Source organism: Rhinopithecus bieti, unplaced genomic scaffold, assembly GCF_001698545.2.
Source record: "Rhinopithecus bieti isolate Rb0 unplaced genomic scaffold, ASM169854v2 scaffold_20178, whole genome shotgun sequence".
NCBI classification, from domain to species: domain Eukaryota; kingdom Metazoa; phylum Chordata; class Mammalia; order Primates; family Cercopithecidae; genus Rhinopithecus; species Rhinopithecus bieti.
In genome coordinates this window covers 315,224-333,327 of record NW_016809758.1, presented here as the reverse complement: position 1 = coordinate 333,327, position 18,104 = coordinate 315,224, and the positions used below count along the sequence as shown (strand labels likewise).

Here is an 18,104-nt window from a genome sequence, read left to right as displayed (position 1 = left end):
TTTTATATATGCGTTGGCTATGATCTTAGGGCAGCTATGAGAGAGCTGAGCCCTAAAACCATAAAACCCTTCTAAGCACCATCTCCACTCATGGCCTGGCAGGTGGTGGAGCAGGAAATCCTGTGGGAAAAGGGAAGGCTTTGACTGTAGGAGTGCATTGATTGTGGGTTCCTGGAAGGTGAGGACCCATTCCCTAACATCCTCAACGCCCAGCCACACCTAACCTGGCCGCTGCACGCAGCAGGCACTCAGGAAACGCTAGTCAGGGAGAAAGGCACTAGCTTTCGGTTTGCCCCCTGCCCCACCCCAGGGGCGGGGCTGTAGAGGGGCCCGGAAGGGAAGTTGTTCAGTCAACTCAGAATACGGGTAGCAACCGGAAAGTGGAGTCACCGTCTTGGTCTAGAGACTGATCCCTGCAGAGACAGATCCCTTCCCCTCTCTGCCAAAGACCCCAGCCCCAGAAGTCACTCCATCTCCTACTGCTCGCAATTTCCAGAGGCCCCCTCGCACCTTCCAGCCTGATGTCGTGCGTCAAGTTATGGTGAGTAGGAAGTGGCATGTCAATCGCAGCCTCCGACATTCACACCCAGAGCGCCCCACGGACTAGCTCAGAGAACGCCTTTGAGTCTGGAGACGGTGGGGGCCGGCGAGGGAGGCCGGGGATTGCAGCAAGAGCGCCGAATCACAGGGGCGCGGGGAGCAGCGCTGGAGTAGGGCACTGCCGGCTAGTGGGCGACACCCCTGTCTCAGGCCCAGTGGTGCCTCTGCCTCCTTGGTGTCCATCGAGGAACTGGAAAACCAGGAGTTCATCGGCAAAGGCGGGTTCGGCACAGTGTTCCGGGCGCGACATAGGAAGTGGGGCTACGATGTGGCGGTCAAGATCGTAAACTCGTGAGTGACCCCGGTTGCCCCCCGGCCGCAATCTGGCCAAAAAGGTGGAGCCACTGTGCTCTGGGGCCTGAATGGGGAATGGAGGGATTTTTTCCACGACCCAGGTGCGACTCCAGCTCTCTCCTGGAGTATAGGAAGGAGATATCCAGGGAGGTCAAGGCCATGGCAAGTCTGGATAACGAATTCGTGCTGCGCCTAGAAGGGGTCATCGAGAAAGTGAACTGGGACCACGTGCCCAAGCCGGCTCTGGTGACTAAATTCATGGAGAATGGCTCCCTGTCCCGGCTGCTGCAGCCCCAGTGCCCTAGGCCCTGGCCGCTCCTTTGCCGCCTGCTGAAAGAAGTGGTGCTTGGGATGTTTTACCTGCACCACCAGAACCCGGTGCTCCTGCACCGGGACCTCAAGCCATCCAACGTCCTGCTGGACCCAGAGCTGCACGTCAAGGTCAGCTGGTCTACACCCCTCTCAGCCTCAGGACAAAGTCCCACCCCAGAGCAGCTCCAGCCAGGGCCCCTGGACACTAGACCTCCAGAGCCCTGTCTATTGAATAGGGGTAGCCTCTCCCTCTGGACACAGGGCTGCCAGGGGACAAAGCCCAGCCAGGAGTTTTAGCTCCTGCCATACCAGGTGAGAGAGGCCCCGACCCACACTAGTCATGTCCACCAGCTGCCCCATCAGCCCCTCCAAAGAGTCATGGCTGACCCAGCCCTGGAGACTCAGACCTTGACCCAGCCTTACCACAGGCACCTAGATCTACTATCCAAGGGAACCTCTTCCTTTGACCTCCACACTCCCTTTACAAAGCTGAACCTGAACCTTCTGGGGGTAGGGGTGTTTCTGGTGGCTGCCTGGCCCCCTTGTCTTCCCTACCTCCCACTTCTTTCCTTCCTTTGCAGCTGGCAGATTTTGGCCTGTCCACATTTCAGGGAGGCTCACAGTCAGGGACAGCGTCCAGGGAGCCAGGGGGCACCCTGGGCTACTTGGCCCCGGAACTGTTTGTTAATGTAAACCGGAAGGCCTCCACAGCCAGTGATGTCTACAGGTAAGGATCCCAGCCCAAACACACAGCCGGGATTCCTACACTTCTCTAGGCCTTCCCAGGGGGTGATGTATAGGAAAGGAGTCTTGCCAGTGATTGGACTGGTCCTCAGCTTTGTGTCTCCTGCAGCTTCGGGATCCTAATGTGGGCAGTGCTTGCTGGAAGAGAAGCTGAGTGTAAGACTTTAGGCGGATTCTGGGATCCTTAACCCCAGGTGCCCTTCTCTTGAAAGCCCCAAAGCTTCCCCTTCCTGCTCACCTACTAAGATTGCCCTCCTCCCTCCTCGTGCCCCCACATTACACTCCCTGCCTCTTTCCATGATGGAGCAGATATTCCCTTTTACCCTGAATGCCTTCTCTTCTCACCCTTCTCCCCTACTCCAGTGCCAACAGAAGCATCACTGGTGTATGGAGCAGTGTGCAAGAGGCAGACCCGGCCCTCATTGACTGAGCTGCCCCAAGCCGGGCCTGAGACTCCCGGCTTAGAAGGACTGAAGGAGCTAATGCAGCTCTGCTGGAGCAGTGAGCCCACGGACAGACCCTCCTTCCAGGGTGAGCTGGCCAGTTAGCTGGATCTGGGGTAAGCTTGGGTCTGTCAGCAGGGGGCTTTTCTCAGGAAAAGAAGATTTGCTCACCTGCAACACACTCTGCTGTCCCTCTAGAATGCCTACCAAAAACTGATGAAGCCTTCCAGATGGTGGAGAACAATATAAATGCTGCTGTCTCCACAGTGAGTGCCAACATCACCCCTCTCCAGGAGCTGGTCAGGGATGGCACAACATGGCTACCAGGCCATCCAATGACTCACCATTAACCACAGCTTTTTTATGCCTTGACCTTTGTCCCCACCCTCCCCAGCCCACCCCTGAGTTCCAAGAAACTACTCCCTTGGGTTTACTCTAGCTCATCCAAGTCATACCCAGCAAACTCCTCCCATCCCTGCAGGTAAAGAATTTCCTGTCTGAGCTCAGAAGCAGCAATCCGAGATTTTCTACCCCAGAGTCAGGCCAAGGAGGGACAGAAATGGATGGCTTTAGGAGAACCACAGGAAACCAACACTCTCGTAATGATGTCATGGTTTCTGAGCTGCTAAACAAACTGAATCTAGAGGAGTCTCCCAGCTCTGTTCCTGAAAAATACCCGAGCCTTACCAAGAGGAGCAGGGCACAAGAGGAGCAGGTTCTGCAAGCCAGGACAGCAGGGACATCTTCGGATTCAATGGCCCAACCTCCCCAGACTCCAGAGACCTCAACTTTCAGAAACCAGATGCCCAGCCCCACATCAACTGGAACACCAAGTCCTGGACCCCAGGGGAATCAGGTGAGACATTGGCAGGATTAGGGGATGCACTAAGAGTCCTATAAATGCTGTCCCCTTGCCAGGGAAAACAGAGGAGTGCACTGGGAGGTCCAGGCTCCAGGACAAAACTGGATGCTCTGTGCTATTTGCAGGGGACTGAGAGACATGGCATGAACTGGTCCTCCAGGACCCCGGAGCCAAGTCCAGTAACAGGTACCCACTCTCCACCTCTTTCTTTTCCCTGTTCAATTCTTCCACCAGACTCCTCCTCCAGATCTATATCCAGATTCAGGGTACTTTGTGGAGGGGAGGGGAGAAGATGATCTAACTCCACCTCATTTCATAAATGGGAAAACTGACACCCCCTGTGAAAGGAGCCCTCTGAGGTCACACAACAAAGCTTGAGTTTGTCCCTGAGTTTTCTAACTTTCCACAGCACCAGCTCTGTGAGCCCCCTAAGTTCCATTGTTTCAGCAGTCCAGAGGACCTCCCAGCAAAAAAGATCAGGGTCTCAAATGTCAATTGCCACTCTCTAGGGCTTCTGCTAAGCCAATTCTGGAGAGGAACTCTGAAGGGAACGGCACAGGACACACCTTGACACAGCCATTTGGGCGACCACTCCACTCAAGGCCAAGTTGGGGGTGGAGACCTCAAACTCCCCACCCACCCCCAACTTGGCCTTTCTGACAGCTAAACCCTCCTGCCACCATCACTATTTCTCTTAAAGGGCGACCATTCATTAACTTCCACAACTGTTCTGGGGTGCAAGTTGGAGAACACAACTGCTTGATTATGCAACAGACAACTGCCGTGCCCACAGGGGGCCTGGCACCTTCAGGCACGGGGAGGGGCTGGCAGCACCCCCCACCAACAGGTTCGCAAGAAGGTCCTAAAGAACCTGAAGCCTGGAGCGGGCCACAGGGTTGGTATAATCATAGTGGAAAATAAAGCACCTTCAGAGCTTGCCTCCAAGAGTTACGAGTTAAGGAAGAGCGCCACCCCTTGAGGCTCCTGACCTCCTTCTAGGGCAGTCTGGCCTGCCCAGAAACTGACTTTGTGATTTGTCCCCCAGGAGTCAATAAACATGATGGAATGCTAGCCAAAGTCTGAGCTCAGCCAGGGGCAGGGAGGGACTGGGATGGGGGTGGAAACTGCCAGTGAGGGATAGGGAGGCACCACAACTCTGCTATGACAGGAAGCAGGGATGCTGGGGGCTGGGAGTGGGCAACGGCCTGGCACACAAGGTCAGGGCACAGCCGGCTACAACAGGAAGGAATCTCAGAGGCCTGGTTCCACAGACCACTCTAATCTCAGGGCAGTGCTTCCTCTAAAGCTTAGGATGGCGACCCCACCCTAACCCTAAACTCTGGGGATAGAGGCTGTGGTCCCTTTTCTTCTGGGTTCTCAAGACTCAGTTGCAGGGCTCTGGGAAGGGATGAGTTGGTGTGCAAGATCACAGACCAGGCCCCCACAGTGCCCTCAGGTTCTTAGAGATCATGAAGCCCCGTACCTGCCTCCACCACACACTCAGGTTGCTTCCTAGACATTGTTTCCCTTTTGATTCCCAGCTGCTGTTCGGAAGTGGAAAGCTATGGCTCCTAAAGCTGTACACACGCACACCCCCTCCCACGGAACAGTTCAAACCTGGTAGTAGTGGTTGCCAGCCAGGCGGAGAGAGGAGGAGAATGAATGCCCCCAGCTCTGACCTAGATCCCCACCAGGACCCACATTCTTCCCTACATTCTCGCCAGGCTTCAGCCCCCCGCCCTCAGTCTCCCCACTACCAAACGTTCACCCTCATTTCGACACACCCTATTCGGTCCACCCCAGCCACCCCTTCGCATCTCTCCCAGGGTCCACATTGCCCTTCCCTGAAGGGGCTGAGGCGGGAAGGCGATGGTGTTAGGAGAGACAAAACCAAGTGCGGGAGGAGACCAGGGGAGTCCGGCTTCGGCACAGGAAGGGGCCGGGCTGTCCTGTCGGGGAAGTGGGAGGGGGGCCGCGGCGCCTGGAGGGAAGCGCCTGTCGCCCCGGACTCTGAGCCAGAGCGCAGCGGCGAGCGTGACTCCGCCATCAGGTCCCCGGCTCCCTCCCTGGGCCTAGCCCACTCCGCTGCGCCAGCTCCGCGGGCAGTGAGTTCGGGGGACAACGGAACCCGGGGCTCCCTCGCACCAACCCCAAATCCTGCCCTCCTGGCGATGAGGCTTTGCTAGGGCACCTCCACAATCCCGGCATGACGGAGGAGGAGGAAAGGACTGAGGGATCCCCTCATAGCCAGCTGGGAGCGGGCTGGGAGGCCACAGGGAGGGTCTGAAAAAGGAGACGGGATTGCCACGAGGTTTGGGGGCGCGGGGAGATAGCGGCTTGGAACGGGTTAGAAAAGCTCAGGTGGGGCCCGCCGGGCCGAAGCAGGTAATCCGGCGCCCGGCCCTAGCCAGCCTCGGGGCTCTGGGCGGGGGAGATCATGGCCCGCCTCTTCAGCCCCCGGCCACCCCCCAGCGAAGACCTCTTCTACGAGACCTACTACAGCCTGAGCCAGCAGTACCCGCTGCTGCTGCTGCTGCTGGGGATCGTGCTCTGTGCGCTCGCGGCGCTGCTCGCGGTTGCCTGGGCCAGCGGCAGGGTAAGCCGGGCCGCCGCTGCGGGAGGGTCGCTGCCTGGGTAGCATTTTCGGGGTTGGGGTTTGTGGGGTATTTTTTTCGATGTGTTTCGTTGCTGGGAGCCGAGAAAGAAAGAACCATTGAGCCTGGCTAAGAACTGCAGTGACCCTGGGCAAGTCACTCTACCCTTCTGGGTCTGCGCAGGGAGAAAGCTGAGTCCAGGATACTTCTAGTTTCTGTCTGGGTTCTGACAGACTTCATTAACGTCCGTGGTCTGTGGGTTCTACAATAAATCCATCACCGGATTTTCCAGTTTTCCAAAAGGGAAATTCTAGGAGGCCCCTGAGGAATTCATTTCCTGCCTTTCTCTGCCTCTTAGGGGATGTGGGGCAGTTGTGCCCACAGACTCCCAGAAGGCACCCTCCACCCGGCTCTCACTGAGTCCCGAAGTAAACCCATGTTCAGTTCTTGTTTGGGAAGGACGGGGGTCTTCAATCCAATTCTAGAAATGGCCTGCCCCGGGTTTTCTTTTCACTCCTTGGAGGCAAGGTGGGAAAATCACCGGGCGCGGCCAATCCTTGCTGGTCCACGCCTAAATCCGGAAAGAGGTGGGGACAAAACGCAGGGGCGGCGGTGGAACTTCTGCAAGGAGTTGAGGCAGGTGGCGAGATCGCAGCCCTGGCGGCCAGGAAGGTGCGGGACGCCGCGGGTCCTGGCGCCCCCTGCTGCTCGAGCGCTGCCTCGCACCGCCCTCCGAGCTGCCAGCCGCCGGCCCCGGCGCCGCCGGGAATCTCCTGAGCAAATTGGCCAGATTTGGAGACATTCATTCCGAAGTGCCTTCTTGTGAGCTAGGGTCTATCTTTTACTTGCTTCATGAAGCTTTGGTTCCCGTTTGACAGATAAGAAAACCGAGGCTCAGAAAAGTCATGGATTCACAAATAGGGATGGGAGCCAGATCTTCTAGGTAGCTGTCCCAGGTTCAGCAAGATAATAGGTTGGACCGCAAGAGGCTGGGCGCGGTGGCTCACGCCCGTAATCCCAGCACTTTGGGAGGCTGAGGCGGGAGATCGCTTGAGCCCAGAAGCTCGAGACCAGCCTGGGCAACTTGGCGCGATCCTGTCTTCTACTAAAACTACAAAAAAAAAAAAAAAAAATCAGCCGGGCGTGGTGGCGGGAGCCTGTAATCCCAGCTACTCTGGAGGCTGAGGCACGAGAATCACCTGAACCTGGAGGCAGAGGTTGCGGTAAGCCGAGATCGTGCCACTGAACTCCAGCCTGGGCGACAGAGCAAGACTCTGTCTCAAAAAACCAACCAACCAACCAACCAACAAAAACCACACGAGATTGCTGAGTCTAGATAAAAACAGTAGGACACAAGCAATTTCAAATGGTTCAACCTAAAGTGAATGGCAAGCGGAGATGCCTTGCCTCCTTTTCGTATTTAGGCTTGAGACATCTTTCAGTACTGGGCTGAGGGGCTGGGCTGCCGGCTCTTCCTTTATCAGGTGCGTTCCTTCTCCCTGTCACAATCTTCCCTCATACACCCCTTGCCCACAGGAGCTGACTTCAGACCCGAGCTTCCTGACCACTGTGCTGTGCGCGCTGGGCGGCTTCTCGCTGCTGCTGGGCCTCGCTTCCCGCGAGCAGCGACTGCAGCGCTGGACGCGTCCTCTGTCCGGCTTGGTGTGGGTCGCGCTGCTAGCGCTAGGCCACGCCTTCCTGTTCACCGGGGGCGTGGTGAGCGCCTGGGACCAGGTGAGAGGGGCGGCAGGCAGGGCAGCGGGGACGGCCCGGGCTTCGATCCCTCACCAGGCCTTGAATAGCCTCACTCAGGCCTTCGGCTTTCCGCGCCCTGCCCCCAGGTGTCCTATTTTCTCTTCGTCATCTTCACGGTGTATGCCATGCTGCCCTTGGGCATGCGGGACGCCGCCGTCGCGGGCCTCGCCTCCTCACTCTCGCATCTACTGGTCCTGGGGCTGTATCTTGGGCCACAGCCGGACTCACGGCCTGCACTGCTGCCGCAGGTGAGCACGCAAGTAGCACAGGCTGCGCTCAGGACGGCTCTGTCACGTGCTAGTAGGCTCCTTTGGTGGGGTTGCGGAGCTGTGACTCCAAGGCAGGGTGCAACGTTGGGAGTAGGATACCCAACCTTGCTTTCGCAGAGCTGGTGCAACAGTGTGGTGCAATGCCTGCTGTTACCAGAAGAGGGATCCAGGTCTCAAGGAAGGGAGTCGTGTCGTGGTTTGCCCGGGGACAACAGATGTTGGTTAATGAAACCTTGACAGAGAATGTAAAAAAAAAAAAAAGTTTTGTGCCACGGAAGTGGGTAGCGACAGTGGAGTGGTATTCCAAACAGAGGAAATGTACCTGCAAAGGTTCCAGACCTAAGAGGTCGTGTTGGTGAAGCAGCGGAGAGTCTGGAGCAGGGAGCTTCTGGGAAGGGAAACGCCCCTAGGGATGCCACAGTGTGGCACCACTTGTCTCACAGTATGTTAGGTCCCTCACTGTAGAACCCAGTCTTCCCCCAGCCAGTCTTTGAGACCAATTCCAGCTACACATGACAACCACCCGGGTCCCGTGTCCTCTGAGGCTGGCCTTCGCCCACAGTTGGCAGCAAATGCGGTGCTGTTCCTGTGCGGGAACGTGGCAGGAGTGTACCACAAGGCGCTGATGGAGCGCGCCCTGCGGGCCACGTTCCGGGAGGCACTCAGCTCCTTGCACTCGCGCCGGCGGCTGGACACCGAAAAGAAGCACCAGGTCAGCCTGGCCTAGGAAGGCCAGACCAGCGCTCCCAGAGAGGAGTTGCTTAGATTACATAACGGGGGTCCTCCACAAGTTGAGTGACTCTGGGCAGGTTTCTTGACCTGTTTCCTCTTTTGTATAAAACGTGGGTATTGCCCATCTTAGAAGGTTGTGAGGCTCAAACAAACCAAAGCCTATAAAAAGCACTTTAGAGCATTATGATATTAAGTGAACTCTCATTCAGGTGTTGATACTGGGAGTTCAGTCCCTAAAGGTGATCAATGTAGGACGGGGTGCTGGAGCCCTGCTGTGTGCAGAGGGAGGACCTGGGGGAGCATCCTGGGGAGCACGTGTGGTGGGCAGTGTGGGCTCCTGAGTGATTTGGGGGGCAGGGGCTCCCGGCTTTAGGATGCAGAGGAGTTGGTGCTCATAGTGACCTCTTCTAGGAACACCTTCTCTTGTCCATCCTTCCTGCCTACCTGGCCCGAGAGATGAAAGCAGAGATCATGGCACGGCTGCAGGCAGGACAGGGGTCACGGCCAGAAAGCACCAACAATTTCCACAGCCTCTATGTCAAGAGGCACCAGGGAGTCAGGTATGATGAAGAATGGCCGGAGGGGAAGAGCCTGTGGGCTAAGACCCTGGCCCCACTGACACAGTCTGCCCTATGCAGTGTGCTGTATGCTGACATTGTGGGCTTCACGCGGCTGGCCAGCGAGTGTTCCCCTAAGGAGCTGGTGCTCATGCTCAATGAGCTCTTTGGCAAGTTTGACCAGATCGCCAAGGTCAGAGAAGGCTTCCCTCCCCACCCAGGGACCCTCAAATTTCCCATCCTGGGTAGCCCCTTCCAAGGGAAACTCCCACCTTATAAGATCCCAGGCCCACTTCAGTGCATGCAGGCCCCCAGATATCCCAATGGAAAGAGGAAACCCTCTCAAACATTCCCAGTCATGAAGCTGCTCACCACACATCTGAAACCTGCAGAGATCCCTCAATATCTCCACAGATGTCCCAAGTACAATGCCCCATACAAGCTCAGAGCCCCAACATATGTGTCTCTGGACACTATGACCAAATCTATAGAGACGTTTTGATATTCTAACCTTAGGAGGCCCTTCCAAGAGAAATTTCTGCCCTATGCAACCTCAGCCCAGCAACCTGCTTAGACTCCAGGGATACCTCCAAGCAACCAATTCTTGGGTTCCCCCCAACCTCTCAATCCTGAGACCACTACCACATACTCAACTCTGGGTACCCCCTTCACATGCCAAAAGTGGAAAGAGCCACAGCCATCCAGCCCTTGCGGAAACCTTTCTGAGAAAGAGATCTGCATGGAAGACAGTTAGCCCCATATCAGGTGAAAGGAGTCCCTAGATCTGATCTAGACACTACCCCACCTTGGAAGTTCTTCAGGAATACCACACTCGCTCCCCGCTTTTCCCAACTCCCTCCTACCCTTCTGGCCTCTAACCAGGTTCCTCTACACACCCACATACACACTCCCAGGAGCATGAATGCATGCGGATCAAGATCCTGGGGGACTGTTACTACTGTGTCTCCGGACTGCCACTCTCACTGCCAGACCATGCCATCAACTGTGTGCGCATGGGGCTGGACATGTGCCGGGCCATCAGGTCAGCTCAGGCGGTGGTCAGGAGGAATGCTGAGGGTGGATGTGGGGGGCAGCAGGCAGCTGACAGAAGTCCTCTTTGTGAGAATCAGGGGTGTCTCATAGGCAGGGCTGTGGGCAGGACTCAGATTGCCCCACACTCTCTCTGCTCAGGAAACTGCGGGCAGCCACTGGCGTGGACATCAACATGCGTGTGGGCGTGCACTCAGGCAGTGTACTCTGTGGAGTCATCGGGCTGCAGAAGTGGCAGTATGACGTTTGGTCCCATGATGTTACACTGGCTAACCACATGGAGGCAGGCGGTGTACCAGGGTGAGACCTATGGCCCTAGGCAGCTACAGCAGAAGGCCAACCAGGCCTACCACAGGCTGCCAATCTTTTCGTTAGTTCCTTAAGATAAGCACAAGATGAGTACCTTAAGATGAGTCCCATATGGGGCTTGGGAGATCTTAGGGTACGGGGAGGGGAGCTGGGAGGCACCTCTTGTAACACAGGCTCTTTCTTGAAGTCAGACCTCCAGGAATGATCTTTAAAAGACATGAGATGTTTGTCAGTTCTAGGAGCCACGGGCATGAGGGGGCAGGAAATAGGAGATGTGAAGGCCCTCCCTGCTGACCCCTACTGCCTCCCTCCTTCCAGGCGAGTGCACATCACAGGGGCTACCCTGGCCCTGCTGGCAGGGGCTTATGCTGTGGAGGACGCAGGCATGGAGCATCGGGATCCCTACCTTCGGGAGCTAGGGGAGCCCACTTATCTGGTCATTGATCCACGGGTAAAAGCCCAGCGCAGACCCCATGGGTTGGTCCACACAAACTGTCCCACAGTCAACAGGCCTGACCTCTTCTGTGCCAGAGATTGAGTTCCTGGATCCTAGTGGGGGGTGGAGGAAGAACGAGAAAGTGTCTGTCATCTTTACTCTCAGCCCTCATGTGTCCCAGGCAGAGGAGGAGGATGAGAAGGGCACTGCAGGAGGCTTGCTCTCCTCGCTTGAGGGCCCCAAGATGCGTCCATCACTGCTGATGACCCGTTACCTGGAGTCCTGGGGTGCAGCCAAGCCTTTTGCCCACCTGAGCCACGTAGACAGCCCTGTGTCCACCTCCACCCCTCTCCAGGTATGTGCACCTTCATCCTGAGCCAGAGCTTAGTTAAATCCACCCCCAGTATCCTCAGGCCCCACTCCCAGCCTTCTCTGCCCCCACCACCAGTGAGCCACTTAATGATTTGTGATATCCCAAAGTCTTGAACTGTCTGGTCACCCCAGTCACTGGTTCAGGCCCTTCCTTGCCCCTCCTTCCAGAGAAAGGGCCCTCCAGCTCACCTCAGAGAAGATCCAAGATCCCTACAGACACCATGTCCATAACTCCCCAGCCTCTACTCAGGAGAGTGCCTTCGCCTGACACCACATAGGCAGTTGGACCCCCACTTCCTCCTGTCTCTGATTGTAGGGCTGTGCACCCATAGCACCAGGAAATGTCTCTGTTTAACTCAGTTCCTGAAACTGCATGCTCTCTTCTTCAGTCCCCCCAACACTGGGAAGTGGAAGAAGGACACTGGCAGCAGTGGTTGCAGGAAGTACTTAATTCCAAGTGTTAACGTGAGGTAGGGGAGAGGTCAGAGGGTTAAGCTGGCAGGAGGAAGAGGAAGGAAGAAGCTGAGGCTCAGCTGACTGTTGGAGGATGAGACCTCTAAGGTGGGTGGAGTGGTATGTGGGGATTGCTGAAGCCCAGGGACTATGAGATGACCTTAGGTGCAAGGTTGTTGTTCAAGAGTGTCTCCTGAGGCAGGACCTTCACTAGCACAGAAATCCACTTAGCCCCTGAAGTTCCAGGGGATCAGTCAAATATCAGAAATCTTGCCAGGCACAGTGGCCACACCTGTAATCCCAGCACTTTGGAAGGCCGAGGCAGAGGGATAGCTTGAGGTCAGTAGTTTGAGACCAGCCTGGCCAACATGGCGAAACCCCATCTCTACTAAAAATACAAAAATTAGCCAGGTGTGGTGGTCCGTGCCTGTAATCCCAGCTATTCACGAGGCTGAGGCAAGAGAACTGCTTGAACCTGGAAGGTGGAGGTTGCAGTGAGCTGAGATTGCACCACTGCACTCCAGCCTGAGCAACAAGAGAGAAACTCCATCTCAAAAAAAGAAAGAAAGAAAGAAAGAAAGAAAGAAAGAAAGAAAGAAAGAAAGAAAGAAAGGAAGAAAGAAAGAAAGAAAAAAGAAATCCAATCAGGTGTTGTGGCTCATGCCTATAATCCCAGCACTTTGAGAGGCTGAGGCAGGCAGATCACCTGAGGTCAGCAGTTTGAGACCAGCCTGACCAACATGGTGAAACCCCATCTCTACTGAAAATGCAAAAAGCAGCCAGGCGTGGTGGCACATGCCTGTAATCCCAGCTACCCAGGAGACTGAGGCAGGAAAATCGCTTTAACCTAGGGGGCAGAGATTATGGTGAGCCAAGATCGCGCCATTGCACTCCAACCTGGTGACAGAGCAAGATTCCGTCACACACACACACACACACACACACACACACACACACACACAGATTCTGGGAGTCTAGAGAGTCAGGGGGAAACTTTAAGGAGGTTCAAACCTCCTCTTCAAGGGCAGGTGGGATTTGGGAGAGAGAGAGGTCATTAGAGGCAGAGGAAAGAGCCCAGTGAAATGCCCAAGGTCAAGGACATGTATAGAGCATGCAGTGTGGCTCATGGTCTACCTCACTACAAGAAAAACACCCACCATGCCCACCTCCCACTGTGCTTTCCCAACAGGAGAAGACCCTGGCTTCCTTCAGCCCCCAGTGGAGCCTAGATCGGTGAGGAGGCCTCAAAGTCTTTGCCAGTGGGGCTGTCTGGATGACCCCCTACGTCCTCCCTGGGGGTCTGCTCCTGCTTTGCCCAGATGCTCTGAGAGTCTCTGTGGTGATGTACTTGGCTCTCACTGTGCAGAAGCCGTAACCCCCGTGGACTAGATGATGAACTGGACACCGGGGATGCCAAGTTCTTCCAGGTCATTGAGCAGCTCAACTCACAGAAGTACGGAGAACAAAGAGGGCTGGGAGGGCCACAGGCCCTGAGGTCGTGTGGTGGAGAAGGGATGGTGCTCCCTGAGGGACTGGAAGGAAGACTCACCTGACCACCGCTCTTGCCCTCACTCTGCCCTCTTCCTGCCCTTCTCTGCCCTCTGCTCTCTGGTGCTTTCACCCACCCTCCCACCTCCCACCAGACAGTGGAAGCAGTCGAAGGACTTCAACCCACTGACACTGTACTTCAGAGAGAAGGAGATGGAGAAAGAGGTGAGCTGTGGAGTGGATGGCACCAAACGACTTCCCAACTTTAGTTCCTTGGCGCTGGGAAGGGGTCAGCCCTTGGGTCTCCTCCCCAGGTCTGCTCAGTTTGTGATCCTAGGGGTGAAGAGCTTGTGCCTCTCTCTAAAGGAAAGTCACTCTGTAGACTGAGCTACTGGATGGTAGAGGGAGGAAGGAGGGTAGCTCCTTGGAGAACTGGTAGGGTCTACATGGAACTGAACTGGAGGCTTGGCAGTGAGGCTGAGGAGCCCATCCCTTGCCCGGGAGTGATGCCTTCAAGGTGATGGGCAGCACTGGACCCTGTCTCTACCTCCGGCCCCCTCACTTTCAGTACCGACTCTCTGCAATCCCCGCCTTCAAATACTATGAAGCCTGCACCTTCCTGGTTTTTCTCTCCAACTTCATCATCCAGATGCTAGTGACAAACAGGTGAGAGAGCCCCAGGTGAAGAAGGCCCTGGCTGTCATAAGCGGATCACCTGGCCCTCATGACCCCTGGCCACACTCTCTTCGTTCACCCCTTCCCCTTAGCTTCAGGCACTTACCCACAGAGGAAACGGGTTTTCTGGAGAAAATTATAAGCGCAGTCCTTACTTTATCTTGTACATCCTGTGGACTTTCTACACAGCCCTAGCATTTTCCCACGAGTGTCTCTTTTGGTGCTAACAACATCTCCATGAAGGCGGGTTTGTTTCCATTGAGAAACCCAAATCTGGTAGCAAATGTGTGAGCTTAGAAAGTAGGCCCTCATTCCTAGTCCACTGCTAGCAGGGACGAGGACTTGTTAACTCAGCCACGTGGCCGGGTGCAATGTCTCACGCCTGTAATCCCAGCACTCTGGGAGGCCAAGGCAGGTGGATCACCTAAGGTCAGGAGTCAAGACCAGCCTGGCCAACATGGTGAAACCCCGTCTCTACTAAAAGTACAAAAATTTGCTGGGTGAGACAGCAGACGCCTGTAATCCCAGCTTCGCGGGAGGCTGACAGTAGGAGAATCGCTCAAACCCTGGAGGCAGAGTTTGCAGTGAGCCAAGATGACACCACTGCACTCCAGCCTGGGCAACAGAGCGAGACTCCGTCTCAAAAAAAAGAAAAACAAAAAACAAAAAACTCAGCCAGGTTAAAGAGCTTTGGCCTAAAGACCCAGAGATCAGTCTGCTGTAGCCTTGGTCATTCTTGTGAGCCCCCACTCCCCACCATATGGGTCCCTGTTCCACCTCAACACTGCTCTAGACCCTTAAGCCAACCAACCCAGATCATTAGAATGCAATGTGTTTTATCAGCCAGGACCCCACCGCCAGCCAACCCAGATTCCCCGGAACCACTTCCCCCATCTCCCACCCAACTCACTAGCACCTTCATAGCACACAGGGAGCCTGTTCTGGCACTTCAAGGCCTCAATTTTGTCTCCCTTTAGGCCCCCAGCTCTGGCCATCACGTATAGCATCACCTTCCTCCTCTTCCTCCTCCTCCTTTTTGTCTGCTTCTCAGAGGACCTGATGGTGAGGTGGGCTGAGGGGTGGAAGTGGCATGCCAGAGCCCTGGTCACAACCTGTCCTGAAGAGGGTGCCCCAGCCCCATGGCTAAGACGCACATGCTCCCTCCACAGAGGTGTGCCCTGAAAGGCCCCAAGATGCTGCATTGGCTGCCTGCACTGTCTGGCTTGGTGGCCACACGACCAGGACTGAGAATAGCCTTGAGCACCGCCACCATCCTCCTTGTCTTTGCCATGGCCACTACCAGCCTGGTGAGGACAGAGGGGGCCCTATCCACCCCCATCAGGGCATGTTGGACCTGCCAGGGACTAAAAGGCAACCCCTGGATTTGGGCAGGCAGCTGGACTAAGCCCAGGGGATGCTGGAAATGTTGTACAAATAGAAAGAAAAAAATTACAGTCACCAGCAATCTACCATCTGGGCATAATAGTTGTTAATAACACTTTGGTGAATGTCCTTCTTATCTTTTTTCTGTGTAGGCAGTTATTTATTACTTAGATAACTTGACTGATTTTTCAGGATTTAGACTCATTCCTAGAATTCTATTCCTGGAGGGCACCTGGGAATCACCCATCAGCCAAGTTACAGAAGAGGAAGCTAAGGCCCAGAGAGGCTAAGTGGCTGGCAAGAGCTCACACAGTGGCTCAGAGTCAGAGAAGTACTCTTGATGCCCCTCACATAACTCCTCCCCCAGTGAGGACCCCAGTGCTGAGGTTCCCTTCCCTACCAGAAATAGCAGAATCCACCCCTTTGGACGAGTCTGGCCCTGACTCATCTCTGGGTCAGCTGAAACCCAGCACAAGCCACCATTGTGCCCAAGAAACTACCTGCCTCTTCAGCTCCTCATCTCCTCTGCAGTTCTTCTTCCCAACATCATCAGACTGCCCTTTCCAAGCTCCCAATGTGTCCTCCATGATTTCCAACCTCTCCTGGGAGCTCCCTGGGTCTCTGCCTCTCATCAGTGTCCCAGTGAGTGTTCCCACATGCCCTTAATTTCCTTCTGCAGACCCTTCCTCAGCCCAAGTCCACAGCCCCCTGAGTGGAGGAACACTCCATTCTGTGGGTTAGAACAGACATAAGTCACACCCAGTGTGTATCAGTGTGTATGACGCCCCCTGTCTCCCAGATAGGACCTGGGCCTGGGAGGGACAGGAAGGGAGCCCTCAGGTGTCCCCCCTCTGCCTGTGGGACATGCCCACTCCTGACCCCTGCCTGGCCCCACAGTACTCCATGCACTGCTGCACGCTGGGCTTCCTCTCCTGCTCCCTCTTTCTGCACATGAGCTTCGAGCTGAAGCTGCTGCTGCTCCTGCTGTGGCTGGCGGCATCCTGCTCCCTCTTCCTACACTCCCACGCCTGGCTGTCCGACTGCCTCATCGTCCGCCTCTATCTGGGCCCCTTGGACTCCAGGTGTGCACAGCTGCTGGACAGAGGTGCCAGGCCCCCTGGGATGGGAGTGAGATGGGACACAGCAGAGCTGTCCTGGCCTCACTGACCTGAATCACCCACAGGGCAAAGTGGGAGGGAAGTGGAGGCCTACATGGGCACTGGGGGCAGGGAGAAGGCCAGGAAGGGGCAGAGCAAGGGGCAACCCTGATCCATGGCCCCTTCAGGCCCGGAGTGCTGAAGGAGCCCAAACTCATGGGTGCTATCTCCTTCTTCATCTTCTTCTTCACCCTCCTTGTCCTGGCTCGCCAGGTAAGTCACCCAGCTCAGCCCCATCAGGGCCCACCTACGAGTGGCCCCCATATTTGTGACTTGATCTTTCTAATCTCCAGGGTTGAATCCCATTGGAAGCTTCTAAGCGAGCCTTCCTGCTTCCTTTCTTTCTCTTACACTCCCCGTCCCTCCTTTCTCCCACACCCCTATCTGGGAAAGCCCATGCTTTAGAAAAAGTCTGCTGCCAATTCTGTATCCCTAGTCTGAATCTAATTTCAAGGATAGTCTTTCTCCAAGGATACTTGCACCTTAAGCCCTACGTCTAAACTGGGGGTGGGGTGGGGGTGGTTTCAGGCATCATGGAGTTGGGGCTGAACACGCAGAAGCTGGGCTTCCCCTGCTCTGTGTCTCCCCATGGCCCCTGGTGACCCTCCCCAGAATGAGTACTACTGCCGCCTGGACTTCCTGTGGAAGAAGAAGCTGAGGCAGGAGCGGGAGGAGACAGAGACGATGGAGAACCTGACTCGGCTGCTCTTGGAGAATGTGCTCCCTGCACACGTGGCCCCCCAGTTCATTGGCCAGAACCGGCGCAACGAGGTGACTCCTGACCCCCTGACTCCTGAGCCACGGATGCCATAGGGCCTAATCTCGGGTGAAAGTCTTGACCTATGGCTGGTTCTCTCTAGTGCTTGTCAAGCGTCTTCATTTTCACAAGATCTTAGATTCTGTCTTTGGTTAGCACAAAATTGCATTTCAAATTCTTACTTGGAAGGCATGTCTTATCTAACTCATGACCATTCCATACATTCCAGAAGCTTAGGGTTGATGGGAGCTGTCTGGAGCAGGGGTCCCCAGCCCCCAGGCCCCAGGTCCATGGCCTGTTGGGAACTGGCTACACAGCAGAGGTGAGGTGAGCGGTGAGCCAGCACTACCGCCTGAGCTCCGCCTCCTGTCAGATCAGCAGCGACGTCAGATTCTCATAGAAACTCGAACCTTGTTGTGAACTGCACATGCAAGGGGTCTAGTTTGTACACTTCTTATGAAAATGTATTAGGCTGGTACAAAATTAATCGCAGTTTTTACCATTAAAAGTAATATAATTAAAAGTAATTACTTTTTTTTTTTTGAGACGGAGTTTCACTCTTGTCCCTCAGGCTGGAGTACATGTAATGGTGCGATCTCAGCTCACTGAAACCTCTGCCTCCTGGGTTCAAGTGATTCTCCTGCCTCAGCCTCCCAGGTAGCTGGGATTACAGGTGCCTGCCACCATGCCTGGCTAATTATTTTTGCTTTTTTTTTTTTTAGTAGAGACAGGGTTTCATCATGTTGGCCAGGCTGGTCTCGATCTTCTGATCTCAGGTGATCCACCTGCCTCGGCCTCCCAAAATGCTGAGATTACAAGTGCACTGCACCCGACCTAAAAGTAATTACTTTTAATGGCAAAA

General features: G+C 55.3%; 2 protein-coding genes across 7 annotated transcripts in view; both read left to right on the top strand.

Moving 5' to 3' along the window:
• The first annotated feature begins 308 nt into the window (after window positions 1–308).
• RIPK3 (receptor interacting serine/threonine kinase 3) lies at window positions 309–4,327 on the top strand. Its single transcript, XM_017890279.1, has 10 exons — window positions 309–541; window positions 751–891; window positions 1,026–1,335; window positions 1,788–1,933; window positions 2,060–2,106; window positions 2,314–2,481; window positions 2,592–2,659; window positions 2,875–3,249; window positions 3,381–3,441; window positions 3,956–4,327. Exons 1-10 carry the CDS (start codon window positions 522–524, stop codon window positions 4,174–4,176), a joined length of 1,557 nt encoding a protein of 518 aa, XP_017745768.1. The 5' UTR covers window positions 309–521; the 3' UTR covers window positions 4,177–4,327.
• Window positions 4,328–5,206: 879 nt separating this feature from the next.
• The window catches only part of ADCY4 (adenylate cyclase 4), a 16,071-nt gene continuing 3,173 nt past the window's right edge, over window positions 5,207–18,104 (top strand). The window contains exons 1-20 of one of the 6 annotated variants that reach the window (XM_017890253.1): window positions 5,212–5,851; window positions 7,386–7,583; window positions 7,691–7,852; window positions 8,436–8,585; window positions 9,017–9,165; window positions 9,244–9,355; window positions 10,077–10,204; window positions 10,354–10,512; window positions 10,840–10,972; window positions 11,139–11,312; window positions 12,972–13,015; window positions 13,149–13,235; window positions 13,426–13,495; window positions 13,839–13,936; window positions 14,923–15,007; window positions 15,115–15,252; window positions 15,521–15,970; window positions 16,226–16,410; window positions 16,614–16,698; window positions 17,098–17,256. In XM_017890253.1, coding sequence (XP_017745742.1) covers window positions 5,693–5,851; window positions 7,386–7,583; window positions 7,691–7,852; window positions 8,436–8,585; window positions 9,017–9,165; window positions 9,244–9,355; window positions 10,077–10,204; window positions 10,354–10,512; window positions 10,840–10,972; window positions 11,139–11,312; window positions 12,972–13,015; window positions 13,149–13,235; window positions 13,426–13,495; window positions 13,839–13,936; window positions 14,923–15,007; window positions 15,115–15,252; window positions 15,521–15,970; window positions 16,226–16,410; window positions 16,614–16,698; window positions 17,098–17,256 — 2,925 coding nt within the window. In that variant the 5' untranslated portion in view covers window positions 5,212–5,692. Of the gene's footprint in view, window positions 5,852–7,385; window positions 7,584–7,690; window positions 7,853–8,435; window positions 8,586–9,016; window positions 9,166–9,243; window positions 9,356–9,790; window positions 9,928–10,044; window positions 10,205–10,353; window positions 10,513–10,839; window positions 10,973–11,138; window positions 11,313–12,971; window positions 13,016–13,148; window positions 13,236–13,425; window positions 13,496–13,838; window positions 13,937–14,922; window positions 15,008–15,114; window positions 15,253–15,520; window positions 15,971–16,225; window positions 16,411–16,613; window positions 16,699–17,097; window positions 17,257–18,104 lie in introns of those variants that run through there. The other 5 variants (XM_017890254.1, XM_017890255.1, XM_017890256.1 and 2 more) reach the window with 5 other exon arrangements.

What these genes read in the sequence shown, in the direction of transcription:
- RIPK3 (XM_017890279.1), top strand. Translation starts at nt 522, where the DNA reads ATGTCGTGCGTCAAGTTATG. An exon ending in ACCCAGAGCTGCACGTCAAG is followed by an intron (nt 1,336 to 1,787) that starts GTCAGCTGGTCT and finishes CTTCCTTTGCAG; the next exon opens with CTGGCAGATTTTGGCCTGTC. An exon ending in CTGGACCCCAGGGGAATCAG is followed by an intron (nt 3,250 to 3,380) that starts GTGAGACATTGG and finishes TGCTATTTGCAG; the next exon opens with GGGACTGAGAGACATGGCAT.